Source organism: Camelina sativa, chromosome 3, assembly GCF_000633955.1.
Source record: "Camelina sativa cultivar DH55 chromosome 3, Cs, whole genome shotgun sequence".
Classification (NCBI taxonomy): domain Eukaryota; kingdom Viridiplantae; phylum Streptophyta; class Magnoliopsida; order Brassicales; family Brassicaceae; genus Camelina; species Camelina sativa.
This window is the reverse complement of record NC_025687.1, coordinates 14,501,239-14,518,420: the sequence shown is the minus strand read 5'-3', so window position 1 is coordinate 14,518,420 and position 17,182 is coordinate 14,501,239. Positions and strand designations below refer to the sequence as shown.

Genomic DNA, 17,182 nt, shown 5'->3' with positions numbered 1-17,182 from the left:
AAATGTTTTAATATGTATTTTCATGGTGATGTATGTAGCCTGGTCCGGATTCTATTGGCATCGTAGCTGTTTCACGCAACTGCAGTGGAATAGCAGCACGTGCCTGTGGCCTCGTGAGTTTAGAACCCATGAAGGTAAATGTTGTTTGGTTTTTTACTTTAATACTGTTTTGTAAAAAGGAAAACTTCTGTGAAGACACTCTAAACTTCAAATACTGTGTAGGTCGCTGAAATCCTCAAAGATCGTCCATCATGGTTCCGTGACTGTCGATGTGTCGAGACTCTGAATGTTATACCCACTGGAAGCGGTGGTACTATCGAACTTGTCAACACTCAGGTCTGTTCTATAAATATATCAGTCTTGTTTTTATGTTCCTTTAAAATGTACTGATCATTGTTCATGGTTGGTTATCAGATCTATGCTCCTACAACACTAGCAGCAGCTCGTGACTTTTGGACGCTGAGATATAGTACAAGTCTAGAAGATGGAAGCTATGTGGTGAGTCATATGAACTGGTTATGTTTGTTTATTACCCTGTTTACTAGATTTTCCTTATAATAATTGTTTCCTTCAGGTTTGTGAGAGGTCACTAACTTCTGCAACTGGTGGCCCTAATGGTCCGCTGTCTTCAAGCTTCGTGAGAGCCAAAATGCTGTCAAGTGGGTTTCTTATCCGTCCTTGTGATGGTGGTGGCTCAATTATTCACATTGTTGATCATGTTGACTTGGATGTAAGCATTTGATTTGTAAAAAACACATCAGCCCTCGTAGGAGTCTCTTCTATTATGTTGATTGCTGAATTTCTTTGGTTTGGTAGGTCTCAAGTGTTCCTGAAGTGCTCAGGCCTCTCTATGAGTCTTCCAAAATTCTTGCTCAGAAGATGACCGTCGCTGTAAGTTCCTTATGAACCTGACCCTTTCCTGACCTGACTAGGCCATATGTGTCTCTGAGTTTTACTTCCACATTTCAGGCTCTGAGACATGTGAGGCAAGTTGCTCAAGAGACTAGTGGAGAAGTTCAGTATAGTGGTGGACGCCAGCCTGCAGTTTTAAGAACTTTCAGCCAAAGACTCTGCCGGTAATATATCTCGTCAATAAGCTTAGTTTTATTGTTCGGAGCATTGTCTAATTGCTTTTGCTTATCTTGAAATTCAGTGGTTTCAATGATGCTGTTAATGGTTTTGCGGATGATGGATGGTCTCCAATGAGTAGTGATGGAGCAGAAGATATTACAATCATGATCAACTCTTCCTCTGCTAAATTCGCTGGCTCTCAATACGGTAGCTCATTTCTTCCAAGTTTTGGAAGCGGTGTCCTCTGTGCCAAAGCTTCTATGCTGTTGCAGGTTTGTACACTATGATTTGACATTTTTGAAAAGACAAAAGAGTCAGTTTCTTCAATTCCTAACGCCATTCTCGTCTCTTATTATATTCCCTTGAAGAATGTTCCACCCCTTGTACTGATCCGTTTCCTGAGAGAACACCGAGCTGAATGGGCAGACTACGGGGTTGATGCCTATTCTGCTGCATCTCTCAGAGCAAATCCTTTCGCTGTTCCGTGCGTCAGAACTGGTGGTTTCCCTAGTAACCAAGTCATTCTTCCTCTCGCACAAACACTCGAACATGAAGAGGTAAATAGATTTTCAAGATCATTGTCCTTGTTGTCTCTTCTTTGACCATGCCTTTAATCCTATTTTGTTTACTCGTTTTAGTTCCTCGAAGTGGTTAGACTCGGAGGTCATGCTTACTCACCTGAAGACATGGGCTTATCTCGGGATATGTATTTACTGCAGGTTTGTTTCATATACAAGACTTTCTTGGATTCTTAAAGTTATGTTATTGAAATGGAAATTTTGTTTCTTTGTTTGCTTTTGCTTAGCTTTGCAGCGGCGTTGATGAAAATGTGGTTGGAGGCTGTGCTCAGCTTGTCTTTGCTCCTATCGATGAATCATTTGCTGATGATGCACCTTTGCTTCCTTCTGGTTTCCGTGTCATACCGCTCGAACAAAAAGTGAATCCGGTAATCAGAGAACTTTTCCAAAAGACATTTAAATATCCTGGAAGAGCCTCAACTGACACAAAATTCCTTTTTTTGTATGTAACAGAATGACCATCAATCTACAAATCGAACACGGGATCTAGCGTCATCTCTTGATGGTTCCACCAAAACCGATTCAGAAACAAACTCCAGACTGGTCTTAACCATAGCCTTCCAGTTTACATTTGATAACCATTCAAGAGACAATGTTGCTACAATGGCCAGACATTATGTGAGGAATGTTGTTGGTTCGATTCAGAGAGTTGCTTTAGCCATCACCCCTCGTCCTGGCTCGATGCAACTTCCCACTTCCCCTGAGGCTCTCACGCTTGTCCGTTGGATCACTCGTAGTTACAGGTACTATTTGTAGAACCTTACTCTGAAGGACTTGCAACAACAAGGTGTTATCTATCTCATTCTGATTGAATGAAACGTTTTTTTTTTCTTTTGGATGTTTTAGTGCTCATACAGGGGCAGACCTGTTTGGAACTGATTCTCAATCCTGTGGAGGTGACACATTGCTTAAGCAACTTTGGAACCACTCTGATGCTATATTGTGCTGCTCCCTCAAAACCAACGTAAGATTTCTGTTCTTGTGAGGTGCTCAATCCGGTTCTTGGGAATTGCTAAGGTAAATTGTCTGATAAATTTTGGTTCTTAGGCCTCCCCGGTATTCACATTTGCAAACCAAGCCGGGTTAGACATGCTTGAAACAACGCTCGTGGCACTTCAGGATATAATGCTCGACAAAACTCTCGATGACTCTGGTCGTAAAGCTCTTTGCTCCGAATTCGCTAAGATCATGCAGCAGGTTAACATTTTCTAGCTAGTCATTTTATTAAGTTTCCCGGTTAAGTTGTCATACTAAGTTTGGAATGAATCTTTCAGGGCTATGCTAATCTTCCGGCGGGAATATGTGTGTCGAGCATGGGAAGACCAGTTTCGTATGAGCAAGCGACGGTGTGGAAAGTTGTTGACGACAACGAGTCAAACCACTGCTTGGCTTTTATCCTCGTGAATTGGTCGTTCGTTTGAAAAAATAAAATGGTTGATTATGTTTAGATATGAAAGTTAGGATGCTGTTTTGGTAAGGTTTGTTAAATTAGACGGTCCATAACTCAATATGTAATATTGAAAAATGTGATGATGATTTCTTTAATCAATTATGACACTATGTATAACGACAATATTCTGTGCTTTAGTGCTTATGTTATTTTTATTAGTATTTTCACTTGTTTCGATTTTTCTTTAATGTTGGTAAAGTTTACTATCATATTTTATCTACTATTTTATATAATAAAGTATGTATATATTTATTTGCACAAAAGATAAAGTATGTGTAAATTTATTTAGTAATTTGCAGTTATTCATTATTGTTGTTGCAAAAGTTTTATGGATGAGGCTTATTTTGCATTTGTAAATATCTAAATTTATAACAAGAAGAGAGAATACGGGACTTGTGATGGGTGAGTGTATGCATTATGCAACATGAAGAAAGCATCCAAAGTGTGGTTTGTATCATTGTATGCATAAATAATCATCCAGAGGAGATTGGATTTGAATGAATCTTTGACAATAAATGATGTATAATCATTGCTATTTGATCTATTAAATTGGATAATGGTATCTATCACAAGAAAAACTAGTCATGATGATGCTGTTCTTTGACTTAATAGGCAGCAGGAGGAACCTATAAAACTTTTTTTTTTTTTGGGGTAGTCTAATTAGTAATGGAAGTTAATTACTGTAATGTAGCTAGCTTTCCTTTTGAGCAGAGAAGAAACCTACAAACTTGCAGGTGACAAGTTAACAAACGTTATATGCCGACAAAAGAAATGAATTTTTTTGTATTTGCAAAATAATAGTAGTAACTCTCTTTGTGTTCTTAAAAGTTAATTTCTTAATCCGCTGTCTAAATGTCAAATCGATGTTTGCCCATTTAATGATTTCACCATTCTATTTTACAATTTTTGCTGTTTCGTAGTAACTGTTATACATTATACTCTTATAACTAAACTGCAATTTTAACTATAAAAATTTACTATAAATGAGAAACAGCTCAATAAATGAAAAATGTAGGGTGGGTGATTTGACCGCTGCGTGATTAAAAAGAAAAAATGTGGGATAAAGAAGTTGATTTGTTGCGTGTGTGGTGAAAAAATAAAAACAAATAATAAAAAAGATGGGGGATGAAAAGACAGAAGAGATTCTGGTTGGGACAGATCTGGCTTTTGTGTAAGGAAATGCCTTACCCGATTCTGCCTCCCTTGGTTTCTTTTAGTCAACACCTGCTTATGTCATCCTTTTCTCTTCCCATTTAATCCTTCTCCTTTAGTTACCCACATATTCAATTGAGTCCATTGCATATACTGATATACCGACCGGCTTCAAGGACCAAGCATATGTATTCACTTTGAGTATTAGTCCGACCGGTTCCGTTATATAAACTGAAAGACCGATTTGAATCAAAATGAGATTTGATTTGATATACAAGGAAGGAATATATAGTTTGCACGAATATGACTTTTAAGTTGATTTGATTTTTTTTCTTGACACATCACCGGCTATATAACTCTTTGGTTATATATCTGGTTTTATTTTTACCAATGTCAGCAACTAAACCTTAGTAAAGAATATTTGAGCCCGGGACCATATATACAGAGTTCTTCTGGCGCATTTTTATATATATGTTTATTTTAAAAAAATCTAAGTAGCTAATTATATAGTTGTGGGAGCATATTTTTCTGATTTTTCATTAGAAAGTTGGTTATTTATATTTTTTTTTTTGCTGTTGCTACTAAGATCAGTCAATCCAAAATCAATATATGTTATTTACTTATTTTATTTATACGAATGATAGATTTATCAAATATTAATCATTTAGATATATGCGAAGGATTATTAATCCTACCTGATATTGGTTTGGGTGAGAAGAACATTTTGAAAACGAATTGCACGTATTAAGAATCTGGTTTACTAATATCTCTCAGACCTAATATCTGGTTGACAAAAAAAAAAAAAAAATCTGGTTTACTAATATCTCTCAGACCTATTAAAATCCCCGAAGCCGAACCGAAATTGACATACTACCAATTGGGGGACTTTAACAACCAACATGTCAACATGACATGACATCCATGATCCATCCATACATATAATACAATGCACATGCATGCATAGTTTAGTCTAGGTTAATAGGACCCGCTAGGTATGACACACTAGAACATATATATACATGTATGCATTCTGCGTATAATTTGGCTTTCCCAAATTGGGAAATTATTGAATTTCGCTCTGTGGGTGCAGCAGCATATTTAAACCCTCGTTGAAAGCCTAGAAGAGCTAATTTGGGTTTTGTTTAAAATTTTCAAAGGATCTGTATGAGTTTTCTTTTCTTTTTTAAATGAGTTCAGGTTCAGAATAATGTTATGTTATGAATCCAAAATATTTTGTATACTCTCTTTAATTTAATGTTACAGAACGCATATCACGTTACGAAAACAATAGTTTGTGAGCCCCGTTACGATGAAACCGGTGGTGAATATTGACATTTTATTAAAAAAATTGGAAAATTAGGGAATAATAGATTAGCTTGTTTAATAAGTGCAATTATATAGTACAAGTATAGAACAGAACCCTACTTTTGTGTTGTCTTTTGTGTTTTGTCTTTTCTCTCTCATTTTTTGTCTACTACCATACTCAAAAACTCTGAAGAAAATATTATATATGTAAAAAAAAAAATATATTACTCCAGAGTTTTGAAACTAGGGTAATACTATTTCAGTATTTTCTTCTTCTTCTTGGTAAAGCAGTAAACAGAAACTGTTGGGCAATGCAGTGATATCTTATTGGCTCTAAATGTCAGTTTGACTCATTTAATTTTTTATTTTTTTAGTTTATTTGACCCCATTTCAAACTTATTCATTTTCACGTTCTCCTGAATAGTTTTTTTTTCACCAGTGCACTGCTCTGTTGTTTCTTTTGGTTTCTGGTAGTTGTTGTAGTAATTATTGTTAACATTAAGGGAGTCGTCTGAGAGATATTAAGATAGTGACCTTGAAAGTGTGTAAATGCAACAGATCATGGTCTATAGGTCCAAAATCATTTGAAATTTGAACGTTGATACTATTAAAGTTTATGTGAGATGTTGAAAATGTAAATGTAGGTTTGATGATTGAAGGGCTTTAGGACATTGAATTTTGTGCAGCACCAAAACAAGCAATACTTTTGATTTTTTTTTTGGTCATAATCCGTTTGCTGCAAGGTTGATGATACATTGTCGTTTTACTACTTTTTAAGCGGGTACATTGTAATACGTACAGATCAACTCGTACAATGATTTCGATTTTTGTTTGACTCTTGAATGGTCAATTTCAAACCGTTGTAAGCGATTACTAATTTATCTTGACCAAATACATTATACATATTAAGATTGGTTAAGAATCTCAACTTAAGAGTTAAGAACTTTTTTTTTTTTGATCAAAGAGTTAAGAACTTAAGATACATGAATAATATAACCTTCTCATATAATTAGCGTTTGAGAAACAAAATGCCCAAAACAAATGATGATTATTAGTAAATTGACAATAGAGTGTAACGTATTACTTTAACATTTTCATTTTGTAAATACTAAATTAAAATATTATTATTAAATAGATAATCAATATAAAATCACACTTCGGATTTTGTACCCTTCAATTATCTGCTAGCACTCTTCTGAGACTGTTCTCATGAATATTTTAACACTCTTTTGGGCCTAGTAGCCCAGTTAATAATAGCTCAAGTTGGATATCCCCGACCCTTCGCACTATCGCATCATGTCTGTCAGCCATTGAGTTTCACTTACACGCTAACAGTTTACTATGTAATCGAATAATGAAATATAATCGATTTGACTAACTAAAATGCAAAATAGAAACATGATTAAAAGAAGAGGAACATTTCTTGATCATTAACGAAGCTACTTTAATCAACAATAAACAGATAGATCCCAAAAGTTTCTAAAGTACTTTACAAATGTTTTTAAAACCTCATCTATTATGGTTTTTTTTTCTCTATCAAGAATCTCTTAAGAAGAAGAAGATGCAGCTGCAGTGTGTTTCTTGGGAGTTTTTGTCAGCTAATAGCCAGGGATTTCACCTGGAACTGGAGCCAACTCGTTCTTACTGAATTTCTCCTCGTCATAAAATGTTGCACGCACGGTCCTTCCTCCAAAGTATCTCCCATCGAGATCCACAAGGGCTTTAGTTGTTTCCTCGGGTCTTGAAAACTGAACAAAGATTCTGACTGCTTCGTGTACAGGGAAGTCCTTTTCAGTGATCTCAAATATCAGAACACGAGTGACTGTACCGTATTTGCCACACTCGCCTCCTACCTCGTCTTCTAGCTCATCATCTACTTCTCCTGGCCCAACCTTCAGGTGGAGATAAAATAGGTGATCGGTCAATCAGAATCACTTGTTATAGTGAACAACAATCAGAATCAGAAAGAGTGATACATATGTTTATGAAAGTAAATTCTCTTTGGTAAGACAATAGATGTGAAGAGGCATTCCTATGTGAAGAGGCATTCCTATGTGAAGACTCTCTAATATTTGGCAATCCAATCCTGAGTGCTCAAATTAGGCTAGCCTCAAAAAACAAAGATGGTCCCAAATTCTATTTGAGGGGAAGATACTGTAACTTTCGTACGTTGCTTTCAAAGAATAAACAATCTAAATTCCATAACAACCTGCAATTCACTAAGCTAACATTAACATAACTAAAACTATGAGCTACTAGCTCCAACGACAATTAATTTTCATTGTAAAATTGCCAAAGCTATTTCTTTCAAGATACAAGCTTGAAAGAATCAAAGTACCACAAAAGCTCCTGCTCTCCCGTGGCAGCCTTACTAAATCCCGTTTTCAACACAAACATCTTCAACAGTATTACATCTCACATTCAATCCCCGAAAAATCAAGTGAAGGTTTGGGTTTGTCAATCTAACATGCTGCCAGCAATTTGATCTAACTACTTATAAACTAAGACCACATCAAATCCTGGAAAAAAGCCATATCATTCTAGCAGACCGTTCTAAACTATTGTAGCAAAGCGTGTCCTAATACAAGAACAAGTTTGAATTGTAACTATTTCTAAACTAAAAACCAGATCAAATCTTCTCATTATCCTAGCAGACCGTTCTAACTCATTGTAACACACTAGAACAACAATGATTTGAATATTGAATCACTGTGGCGTCCCATCAAAATCTGAAGTCAAAGAATGCATACGTTTAAGAGGGTGTATTGATGAAACGCATACCATGTTTCTAAGAAGCAGAACCCTGGTTGGTTCACCATTGATATTAACACTCTTAACCTTCTTCTCCACAGACTTGTGCTCACTAGCAATCACAATCACACCAGCTCTACGATCAGTCTTCTTAGCCATCAACGGCGTAGTGATACCTTGCTCTGATTTCCCAAGCCCTTGTCCTTGTTTCCATCCCATCTTTGCCATCATCCTCTGAGCAGCTGTCATCTGCCCACCTGCTCCAACTCCTAACCCACTCGTCTCCGATTTCCCAATACTAAACCCGTCAACATTCCCAGGCGGAGGAGACGAAGATCTCCGCTTCCCACCACCGCTCATAGCTGCGCGTCTCTTCCACGCTTCCTCACCTGAGATATTCAACCGAGACGGATCACTGTTATCTCTCTCTCTCTCCTTCTCCCTCTCTTCCCTTTCCCTCTTGTCTCTCTCCTCTTCCTCTTGCCTTCTCTTATCCAGCTCACGCTTCATCTCAGCTTCCATAGCTTTCCTCTTCGTCTCCCTTTTATACTCCTCGTAATCGTTAGGTCTCGCTGGATCGTACTCTTCAATTACAGATGAAGTCACACAGATCAACGCTGGCTGCGAAGGTGCTGACTCGATCGCCGGAGTAATCAACGAAGAAGAAGAAGAAGAAGGAGGAGGAGGCTTGTAGGGTGACGACGAGACGATAGGTTTGGGTTTGTTTGAAGGTCTTAGAATCGTTTGCGTCGGAGCAAAAGCCGGTGGTTTGCGAAGCGTAGGCGGAGCCATTTTGGTATTGCTTGACCAGACGGAGGAGGAGTTGCCGCTGGGTTTCTCATCATCGGACGGTGGTGGAAGGTCTCCGTATAATCCACCAAGCATTTTTTTCCCCACTCACAGCTCTTGATTTCACGGTTTGGTTTCAATTGCTCAAAATTAGGGTTTTTTTTTTTAATTTTTCCGATCAAGTTCTTTTTTAAAAATAATACCAAATAAATAAATAAATATAAATAAATAAAAAGCTTATTACTGTAAAAAAAATAAAACCGACTTTACAAAAAGAGAAATAAATAGATATTTTAGCGACCGCGTAGTGAATTGTTTCTGGGCAATTTACAAATCTTGCTTTAGAAGCCAACGTTTGTAATTGATTTTGTCGGATAAACCCTAGGAAAGTCTTTTTTTTTTTTTCCGTCTTCTTGCGTTTAATTCTTCAGGTGCGATTCACGAATCCAGATTTGGGTTTTATTTTTCTATGATCGAGAAACTTCGAGGAGACACCAAATCCCCAGATTTTTTGCATCTAGTTTTCTCTGCTTCTTCTTTACAGAAATAAAAATCTACGGACTTTGAAGCAAATTATTTTAGGGTTTTTCTCCTTTATCGAATTTTAAAGCTGGTGAATTGCATATATATATACATATGATTGTTGTTTAAAGCCTTGATTTCGAGTGTTTAATTTCTCGAGTGGTGTGATGAATGGTTAAAAGGTTTAATCTTTGGATTTGCTTCTTTCTTCTGCAGATATGGTTGTGATGAATCCCTCGTTGTGTGTTGGTACACAACCGCTTGTGTTCCTCCCTCCTCCTCGCCTGAATCATTTTTCCAGTAATGGTATATGTCTATCTATGTCTATGTCTATGTCTAATTTCAACAGATAAATTGGGGTTCATGTTTGCTTTTACTAGCACTTAGTTTATAATTGGTGGGCACTGATGAGGTTGAGTTTTGGAATTCTCATTGATAAAATTGAAGAAACGAGAGTTAATATTATTGATGTCTGAGAATTGAATCCTCACCTAGTGTCGTATCATTGATCCTTTCTTAGTCTGTTCTTCTAATTTTGAATGAAGTCTAAAGCTCTTGTTATACTCGTCCTCTGTGACACAGGAAACTTTCATAGGCGTTATCCTACGACAGTTTCTATGCAACGCCAACCGTGGAGCCAGAGAAAATTTCCTTCTGTCCAGGCAGTTGGAACGCGTGCAGTGCAACCTGTTGTCGTCTCCAAGAATAAAAGATCTGTCTTTATATGTAACTCTGCGCTGGTATGTTCTGTTCTCTCTGTTTTGTTACTTGCGAGTTAGTTCCATCTCTTTGCATTTACTGTTTCTATCTTAAGTTCCTGTGTTTGTAGTCTTTGGCTGTTGGGATAACTTATTGATTTGCATGTCATCATCATACACCATTTTGCTTATTTGATGAAGAAGATCCTTTTGCTCTTGTGGTCAATAGTTTATTTGTCCGGTATTATCTTACTAGGTGTCTCTTAATAGCCAGCTGTTTACGTATTCTGATTGATTTTGCTGCAGAATTCAAAATGCAGTCAAGGGCAAACACAGACAGTTACACGGCAATCACCAACGATCACACAAGCTCCTACTCATGGTAAATCATTGCATCCTTCTCCTTGTTAACTGTATTGATGTGCGTTTTCATGTTGAGGAAACTATTTTGTGTTTCAAGCAAACAAGAATGGCTTTAAACCATATGATCTGTCACGATTCTAGCAAATATTGAACTGTGTTTTAGAATTCATATTGTGGCTTGCTATGGTTCTTATTCTAGTTCCTAAAACCAAGATGGACTGGTCTGTTCTAGTTGGTACCTTCAGAACTTAACTTTTTAGCATTTGCGTAAATATCAGGAAAAGAGAAATCTCCAAAACTTGATGACGGTGGAAACGGGTTCCCGCCTCGGGATGATGGTGGTGGTGGTGGTGGCGGAGGTGGTGGAGGGAGCTCTTCAGGTGGATTCTTCCTTTTCGGGTTTCTTTTGTTCATGGGATACTTGAAAGATTTGGAGGGCGAACATGAAAACAACCATTAAAGGGGCGGGAAAACATGAATGCAGAACAGAAAAATCTCAAGACAAGTATTCTCCAAGAGAAATCGTGTATCTGAGACGATAGATTCTAGTACTAGCAATAGGCACAGATCTTATGTTTTCTCAGTTGTGTTATGAATCAGATTCTTGCTCATCTTACACAAATGTTCGAACTATGCAACCATTAATGACTTAAAATTTACTCCTCTTCTTTTGTTTAAAAGTTTGCCACCAGACTATTCTTTTTTTGGGAGATGCAGAGAAATAACAAATGAGTGACTAAAATTTTTACTCTTCTTCTTTTGTTCATTACCGGCAAGCAATTGCCAAAAGAACGCCACTTAAAAAACAATTATTTTGCTTAGTATATGCATCTGGGAAATAAAATCAAAGCGTTTTGCTGAGAGGTGCACCTCCGGTCTCACATCTCTTGTTTGCTGATGACAGTATCTTCTAGACCTGCGAATTCGGTTAGTTCGGTTTTTTCGGGTCGGGGTAATCGGTTTTCGGTTTTTTCTGAAATTTGAAAACTATTCCAAATAGAACCGATTTACTCGCCGGTTCGGTTCGGTTCGTTAACGGTTTCTTTGGTTATTACACTTCAGTTAGTTTGGTTATTGCAAACAAAAATAATCAACCAAAACAACAAATATTAAGTTCTAAAATACACTTACATCAAAAGTTTAACATCATAGAAACAAAGACATTAAGTTCCAAAAAACATGAGTACATATCCCTTGATCAGAATTTGTTCAAAAAACATATGACAAATGACAAGATACCAATGTTCACTAAAGTTTTTAAGAGATGCATTTGGTATGCTGTCATTGTTGAGGCAAAAGAATAGTTAGATAGAAAGGTTTTTGTTCAAAAGATTTAGAGAATAAGAGACAAGCCTTTATGCCCTGTTTCTCCTAATTTCCAACTTAAGAATCCACAGATGGCTGTCCATGAACCTGTGAAGCTGCATAACAAAAAAAAGAATGCAATTAGGAATAAGTCAAAAGAAAAATAAACAGATTAGATAAATGAATTACCTAATGACTCGTGGAACTCCATTTCTTCAAACATTTGAACCAAATTTGCTAGTTTGTCCTCATGAATGGTATTTCTCAGCCATTTTGAGTGCAAATTAAGGATTCTACCATGTGTGGTGACAAGCAACTTCGATAAGGGTCCAAAATACGACCGCTTGTGCTGAATGCAGACTCGGATGCCACCGATGACACTTGAATGGCAAGCACATCTCTTGCCAACTCTGCCAAGATTGGGAATTTAGAACTGTTCTTCCTCCACCATGATAAAACATTGTAATCCAATCCCAAATGATATTGGGTTCTTGGCACAGGTTTCTCCAGCAAGTACATGTCAAGCTCACTACTAGATTCTTCATATGCGGCATCCAAAATCATGTCAGAGTACAATGAATCCATCCTTTCATAACAATCATCATCGGACAAATCAAACATTGCACTTGTATCTACTGATTCTCCATGATCACTTCTGGCAGCAGTACTACTCTCACCTTGAGAAGGGGTTGAGCTAAGATTCGACGCATACTCCTCATATAGCTTCTTCATCACACTCTTAATTGATGATCTGAGATGAGTATCTTCGACACTATCTTTCCCATAAATCTTGCCGAAGCAAATACTAGCAAATTGCATCTTGTTCCTCGGATCAAAGACCGAAGCAATGATCACTAGTGGATTCATGTTGACAAGACCATCCCAATACTTCTCAAACTTGGACCTTTGCTTTGGTCTTTAAGAGTGAATCAGAGTTGCAGCTTAGATTGATCAAGTTTCTCTCGATAATGACGATCTCATTTTAGGCAATAGAAGATGTCACTGATTTTGTTGCAGAAAAAGCTATGTGCAATTGAAAAAGATTCTCAAGAATTTAACTAACCTTTGCACTTCATCCCAATTAGAAAAATTTGGAGGACCAATACGTTTCTCCCCTTCAACTTCATCCTTGCCATTATCTTCTTTCTCTATGAAATACTCATTGTACAACTTATCTTCCAACAACATCTTCTCAAACGAAACTTTGAACTTGATTGCGGATGTGAGCATAAGATAGGTGGAGTTCCACCTAGTGGCAACATCAAGACACAAGCTTCCTCTACTGCAATTTCCAGTCTCAACCCTCAACAGAAAATATTTGAATCTATCACCTGAATACCTGCAATACTTGATTGCATTGCGGATTGCCATGATACTCGGATTTGCTTTAGCTAATCCATCTCTGAAAATCAAATTTAAAATGTGAGCACAACACCTCATGTGAAGATAATCCCCATGTCCAACTAATGCATCAGGTCCTCTCATCACCAAAGCATCTGTGAACAACCCTAAAGCTTTATCATTCGCTTTTGCATTATCAACTGTAACCGTGAAAACTTTCTCAATTCCCCATTCTTCGAGACATCCAATCAAGTGTGATGAAATGGTATCTCCTTTGTGATCGGTGACAGGCTTGAAGCTAATGATCCTCTTCTGCAATTTCCAATCTCGATCAATCCAATGATCTGTGACCACCATGTAACTACAAGAAGTGGTTGGAGCGACCCATATGTCGGTTATCATCGACACTCTCTGCTTTTGGTGACCAAACAACTCTTTCAAAGCAGCTTTCTCACTCAAAAACATCCCATAAGTATCAGAAGTGGCTGTCTTCCTGCAATGAACTGTGTACATGGGGAGATTGTTGCTGCAGAATCTCCTAAAACCTTCTGATTCCAAAAATGCAAAAGGTAGCTCATTAAGCACTATCATCTCATTCACAGATCTCCTAAACAGACCTTTATCATACTTCACTGCTGTCATAACTCCACTACTATCACTACCCAACACTTTCTGATTACCACTCTCCTCATGCTTCTTAAACAACTTGCACCTACTAAGGTGACCCTTCATGGCACTTGTTCCATTTCTTACAGTATCACACCCTATCTCTTGGCCACAATAGAGACAATTGCTGAGTGGAACATCCGAATCCCTCTGGACAAAATGTTGCCACACGACTGACCTTTGAGCTGGCTTTTTTCTTGCTTTGGCTGGCAAAGTAGAACTTGCTCTTGATCGTTTCCCTCCAACTGACGAGACTGGTGGACCATCGTCTCCTTCAATCTCTTCACCCAAATAATCATTGTTGTCTTGAAACGATTCTGAATCCATCTACAATTGGCAATACAACTTGAATTAGACACTTATCTACAAGTTTAATAAGCATCAGTTACAGAACATGTACAAATTATGAGATAAAGCTTCGAGACAAAAAAAACATACAGTGAAGAACGATGATGAAGACTAGCACTCTAGCAGAGAAGAGAAGATCTAAACAGCTTAGATCGGAAAACACAGATGGGTTGATGCTTCAAACTTCGAACAGCTTGCGTCGCTCAGCCGCTTGAGAGAGAACGAAGAGATTAGGTTTAGTTGTTAATTAAGAATGTTTTAGCTTATATACTTAGGTTTAATAATCGGTTAACCGTCGGTTAACTACCTCTGAACCGAACCGAATGTAAAACCGAGCCTAAATTATTTCTATTTCGATCGGTTCGGTTCGGAATCGCAGGCCTAGTATCTTCTTCTCTAAGGAGAGGATGAAGAGCTTCATCAGCTGCTCAGTATCTTGGATGAATATAGTATAGCATCAGGACAACGAATTAATTACCAGAAATCGAGTATTTATTTTGGAAAACAAATTCCACAAGAGCGAAAAGAGACTATTAAAACTCTAATTGGTATTAATTCGGAAGGGGGTGAAGGTTTTTATCTGGGCTTACCAGAGGCTTTTGGAGGTTATAAGGTTACCATACTTGGATATCTTAAAGACAACCTCCAACAATAGGTCTCAGGCTAGCAAACAAACTTTCTTTCGTTTGGTGGTAAGGAGATTCTCTTGAAGGCGATTGCAATGGCCTTGCCTACTCACACTATGTCGTGTTTTAAACTCCCAAAGAAAGTAAGTCAACAGTTAGTTTCGGTTATGGCTGACTTCTGGTGGAGAAATAAACATGATTTAAAGGGCATGCATTGGAAAGCTTAGGAACATCTCAGTAAGTCTAAACAGGAAGGAGGGCTGGGGTTTAAGGATGTAGAAGCCTACAATATTGCCCTACTTGGGAAACAACTATGGAAGATGCTGACTAGCCCTAACATGCTTATGGCAAGAGTCTTTAAAAGCCGGTACTTTCACAATTCGAATCCTCTGTTGGCAAAACTTGGATCCCGACCTTCTTTTGCTTGGCGCAACATCTATCAAGCACAAGAGTTAATAAATCAGGGAGCACGAGCTATCATTGGTAATGGTGACTTGGTAGATCTCTGGCAGCATCATTGGCTCCATTCTAAACCTGCTAGGAGTCTCAATCAGATAATATTATCCTTCCAGATTTGCGCACTGTTGCCTCATCCTTACTGAAGGTCAAAGACCTTATGGAGGAGACTAGAAGGGATTGGAGACATGATCTTTTGGAAACTTTCTTTTCTCTGGAAGATAGAAATCTGATTGAGGATATAAGACATGGTGGTAGTAATAAACGGGATGGCTTTGCGTGGGATTATGCTAGGATAGGACACTACTCAGTAAAGTCAGGCTATTGGGTACAAACCCAAATCATCAATACCCGAAAAGGTCCTCAAGAAGTGACTCAACCAAGCCTAAATCCTATTTTTTGACTAGTGTGGAAAGCAAAAGCAAGATCCAGCACTATCTTTGGCGATGTCTGTCCAATTGTATCTCGATGACAAAAAATCTATCTCATCGTCACCTCTCTAAAGATGATTATTGTTCGAAATGTCCCCATGGAGAAGAAATGATAAATCATCTCTTAATTAAATGTACTTCTGCCAGCCAGATTTGGGCTCTATCTCCATTCCCGGCACCTCCAGGAGGAAGTTGGACTGATTCTATATATGCAAACATGTATCATGTCCTGAATGTCGCCTCTCTCTATCCACATCGGGAGGACTTGGATAGAGTAGTTCCTTGGATATTATGGAGATTAATGAACTGCAGGAATGACTATGTCTTTAATGGAAAGGATTTTAATGCCCATGATACAGTGGAAAAGGCATTGGAGGATGCTGATGAATGGAATCAGAGGAATGAATCAGAGCACTCAACCAATGAACATCCTCTGCCGAGACGGACTGAAGACGCAAAATGGGAACCTCCTCCAAAGGATTGGGTCAAATGTAATACTGATGGAACATGGAGTAGAGCGGGAACCATAAGCGGTACGGGTTGGGTGTTACGGAATGAGTATGGTGATGGCCTTTGGGTGGGCGCTCAGGCAATTCGTTGTGCTATATCAGTGATGGAAGTGGAGCTGGAAGCAATGAGGGCCGCAATAAGTTCAATGCTCCGTCTGAACTATGGGAGAGTCATTTTTGAATCAGATTCTTTGGGAATGGTTAATCTACTAAATAGTGAGGAGATTTGGCCAATATCTGCTCCATTACTCCAGGACATAAAGAGTTTGCTCCCTTCCTTCCAAGCGTTCCAGATGGTGTATATGCCAAGAGTGTGCAATAATGTGGCAGATCGAATAGCGAAGGAATCTCTTTCTTTAGGGAACTATGATCCTAGTTATATTCGATAATGCCATTATGTGTTAAGCAGCTTGTATTGTTGGAAAAACAGAGTGTAACTTGATTGGTGAATGAAAGTTGTTGTTGAACCAAAAGAAAAAAATCAAAGCGTTTTGAGTCACCGATTCTATTCGTATCTCTTTGATTTTCTCGTCCATCTCCGGTTCTCTCGTACCTCACGTACGATCCGCCCATGGTCCCTGGGTACATCGACCATTTGGCTGGTACGCGGCCATTCCGTTCCTATGGTCCATTTTACATCTTTCTCACCATTTTCCACGACCATCTTCCTCTTTAGCCCTCTTTTAGACTTTTCACCATCGTCCTTGACCATCCATCGTCCAATTTTCCGGATAACTTGACGACTCACGTCTGTTCTTTGGTTCTTGACCGTTGCTCGACTTGGTAATTTTTTCACAAGTCACGTGAGTCATTCCTTGTAA

At 38.1% G+C, this 17,182-nt stretch overlaps 4 protein-coding genes across 6 annotated transcripts in view; 3 read left to right on the top strand and 1 right to left on the bottom strand.

Moving 5' to 3' along the window:
• LOC104777076 (homeobox-leucine zipper protein ATHB-9-like) overlaps window positions 1-3,260 on the top strand; it is a gene marked incomplete in the record, with an annotated part of 10,720 nt that extends 7,460 nt beyond the window's left edge. Inside the window, 13 exon segments of the mRNA XM_019243743.1 lie at window positions 223-336; window positions 415-498; window positions 575-730; window positions 817-891; window positions 970-1,076; window positions 1,154-1,343; window positions 1,440-1,628; window positions 1,710-1,790; window positions 1,877-2,017; window positions 2,103-2,392; window positions 2,496-2,613; window positions 2,697-2,846; window positions 2,924-3,260. Of these exon segments, the coding sequence (XP_019099288.1) occupies window positions 223-336; window positions 415-498; window positions 575-730; window positions 817-891; window positions 970-1,076; window positions 1,154-1,343; window positions 1,440-1,628; window positions 1,710-1,790; window positions 1,877-2,017; window positions 2,103-2,392; window positions 2,496-2,613; window positions 2,697-2,846; window positions 2,924-3,070 (1,842 nt within the window).
• On the bottom strand, window positions 6,959-9,274 carry LOC104777075 (DNA-damage-repair/toleration protein DRT111, chloroplastic). The gene is made up of 2 exons (XM_010501280.2): window positions 8,338-9,274; window positions 6,959-7,448 (listed from the first exon to the last, which is right to left on the bottom strand). Exons 1-2 carry the CDS (start codon window positions 9,190-9,192, stop codon window positions 7,155-7,157), a joined length of 1,149 nt encoding a protein of 382 aa, XP_010499582.1. The 5' UTR covers window positions 9,193-9,274; the 3' UTR covers window positions 6,959-7,154.
• Window positions 9,380-11,382, top strand: LOC104777074. 3 transcript variants are annotated; one of them, XM_010501279.2, is made up of 5 exons: window positions 9,380-9,481; window positions 9,835-9,924; window positions 10,201-10,358; window positions 10,623-10,698; window positions 10,958-11,382. In XM_010501279.2, the coding sequence occupies exons 2-5, from the start codon at window positions 9,837-9,839 to the stop codon at window positions 11,137-11,139; spliced, it is 504 nt and encodes a 167-aa protein (XP_010499581.1). In that variant the 5' UTR covers window positions 9,380-9,481; window positions 9,835-9,836; the 3' UTR covers window positions 11,140-11,382. The 3 variants fall into 3 exon arrangements, with proteins under 3 accessions (XP_010499581.1, XP_010499580.1, XP_010499579.1); XM_010501278.2 differs by having other exon boundaries at window positions 9,382-9,709; XM_010501277.2 differs by having other exon boundaries at window positions 9,383-9,527.
• LOC104778957 lies at window positions 16,070-16,750 on the top strand. The gene has a single exon (XM_010503359.1). The coding sequence runs from the start codon at window positions 16,070-16,072 to the stop codon at window positions 16,748-16,750; it is 681 nt and encodes a 226-aa protein (XP_010501661.1).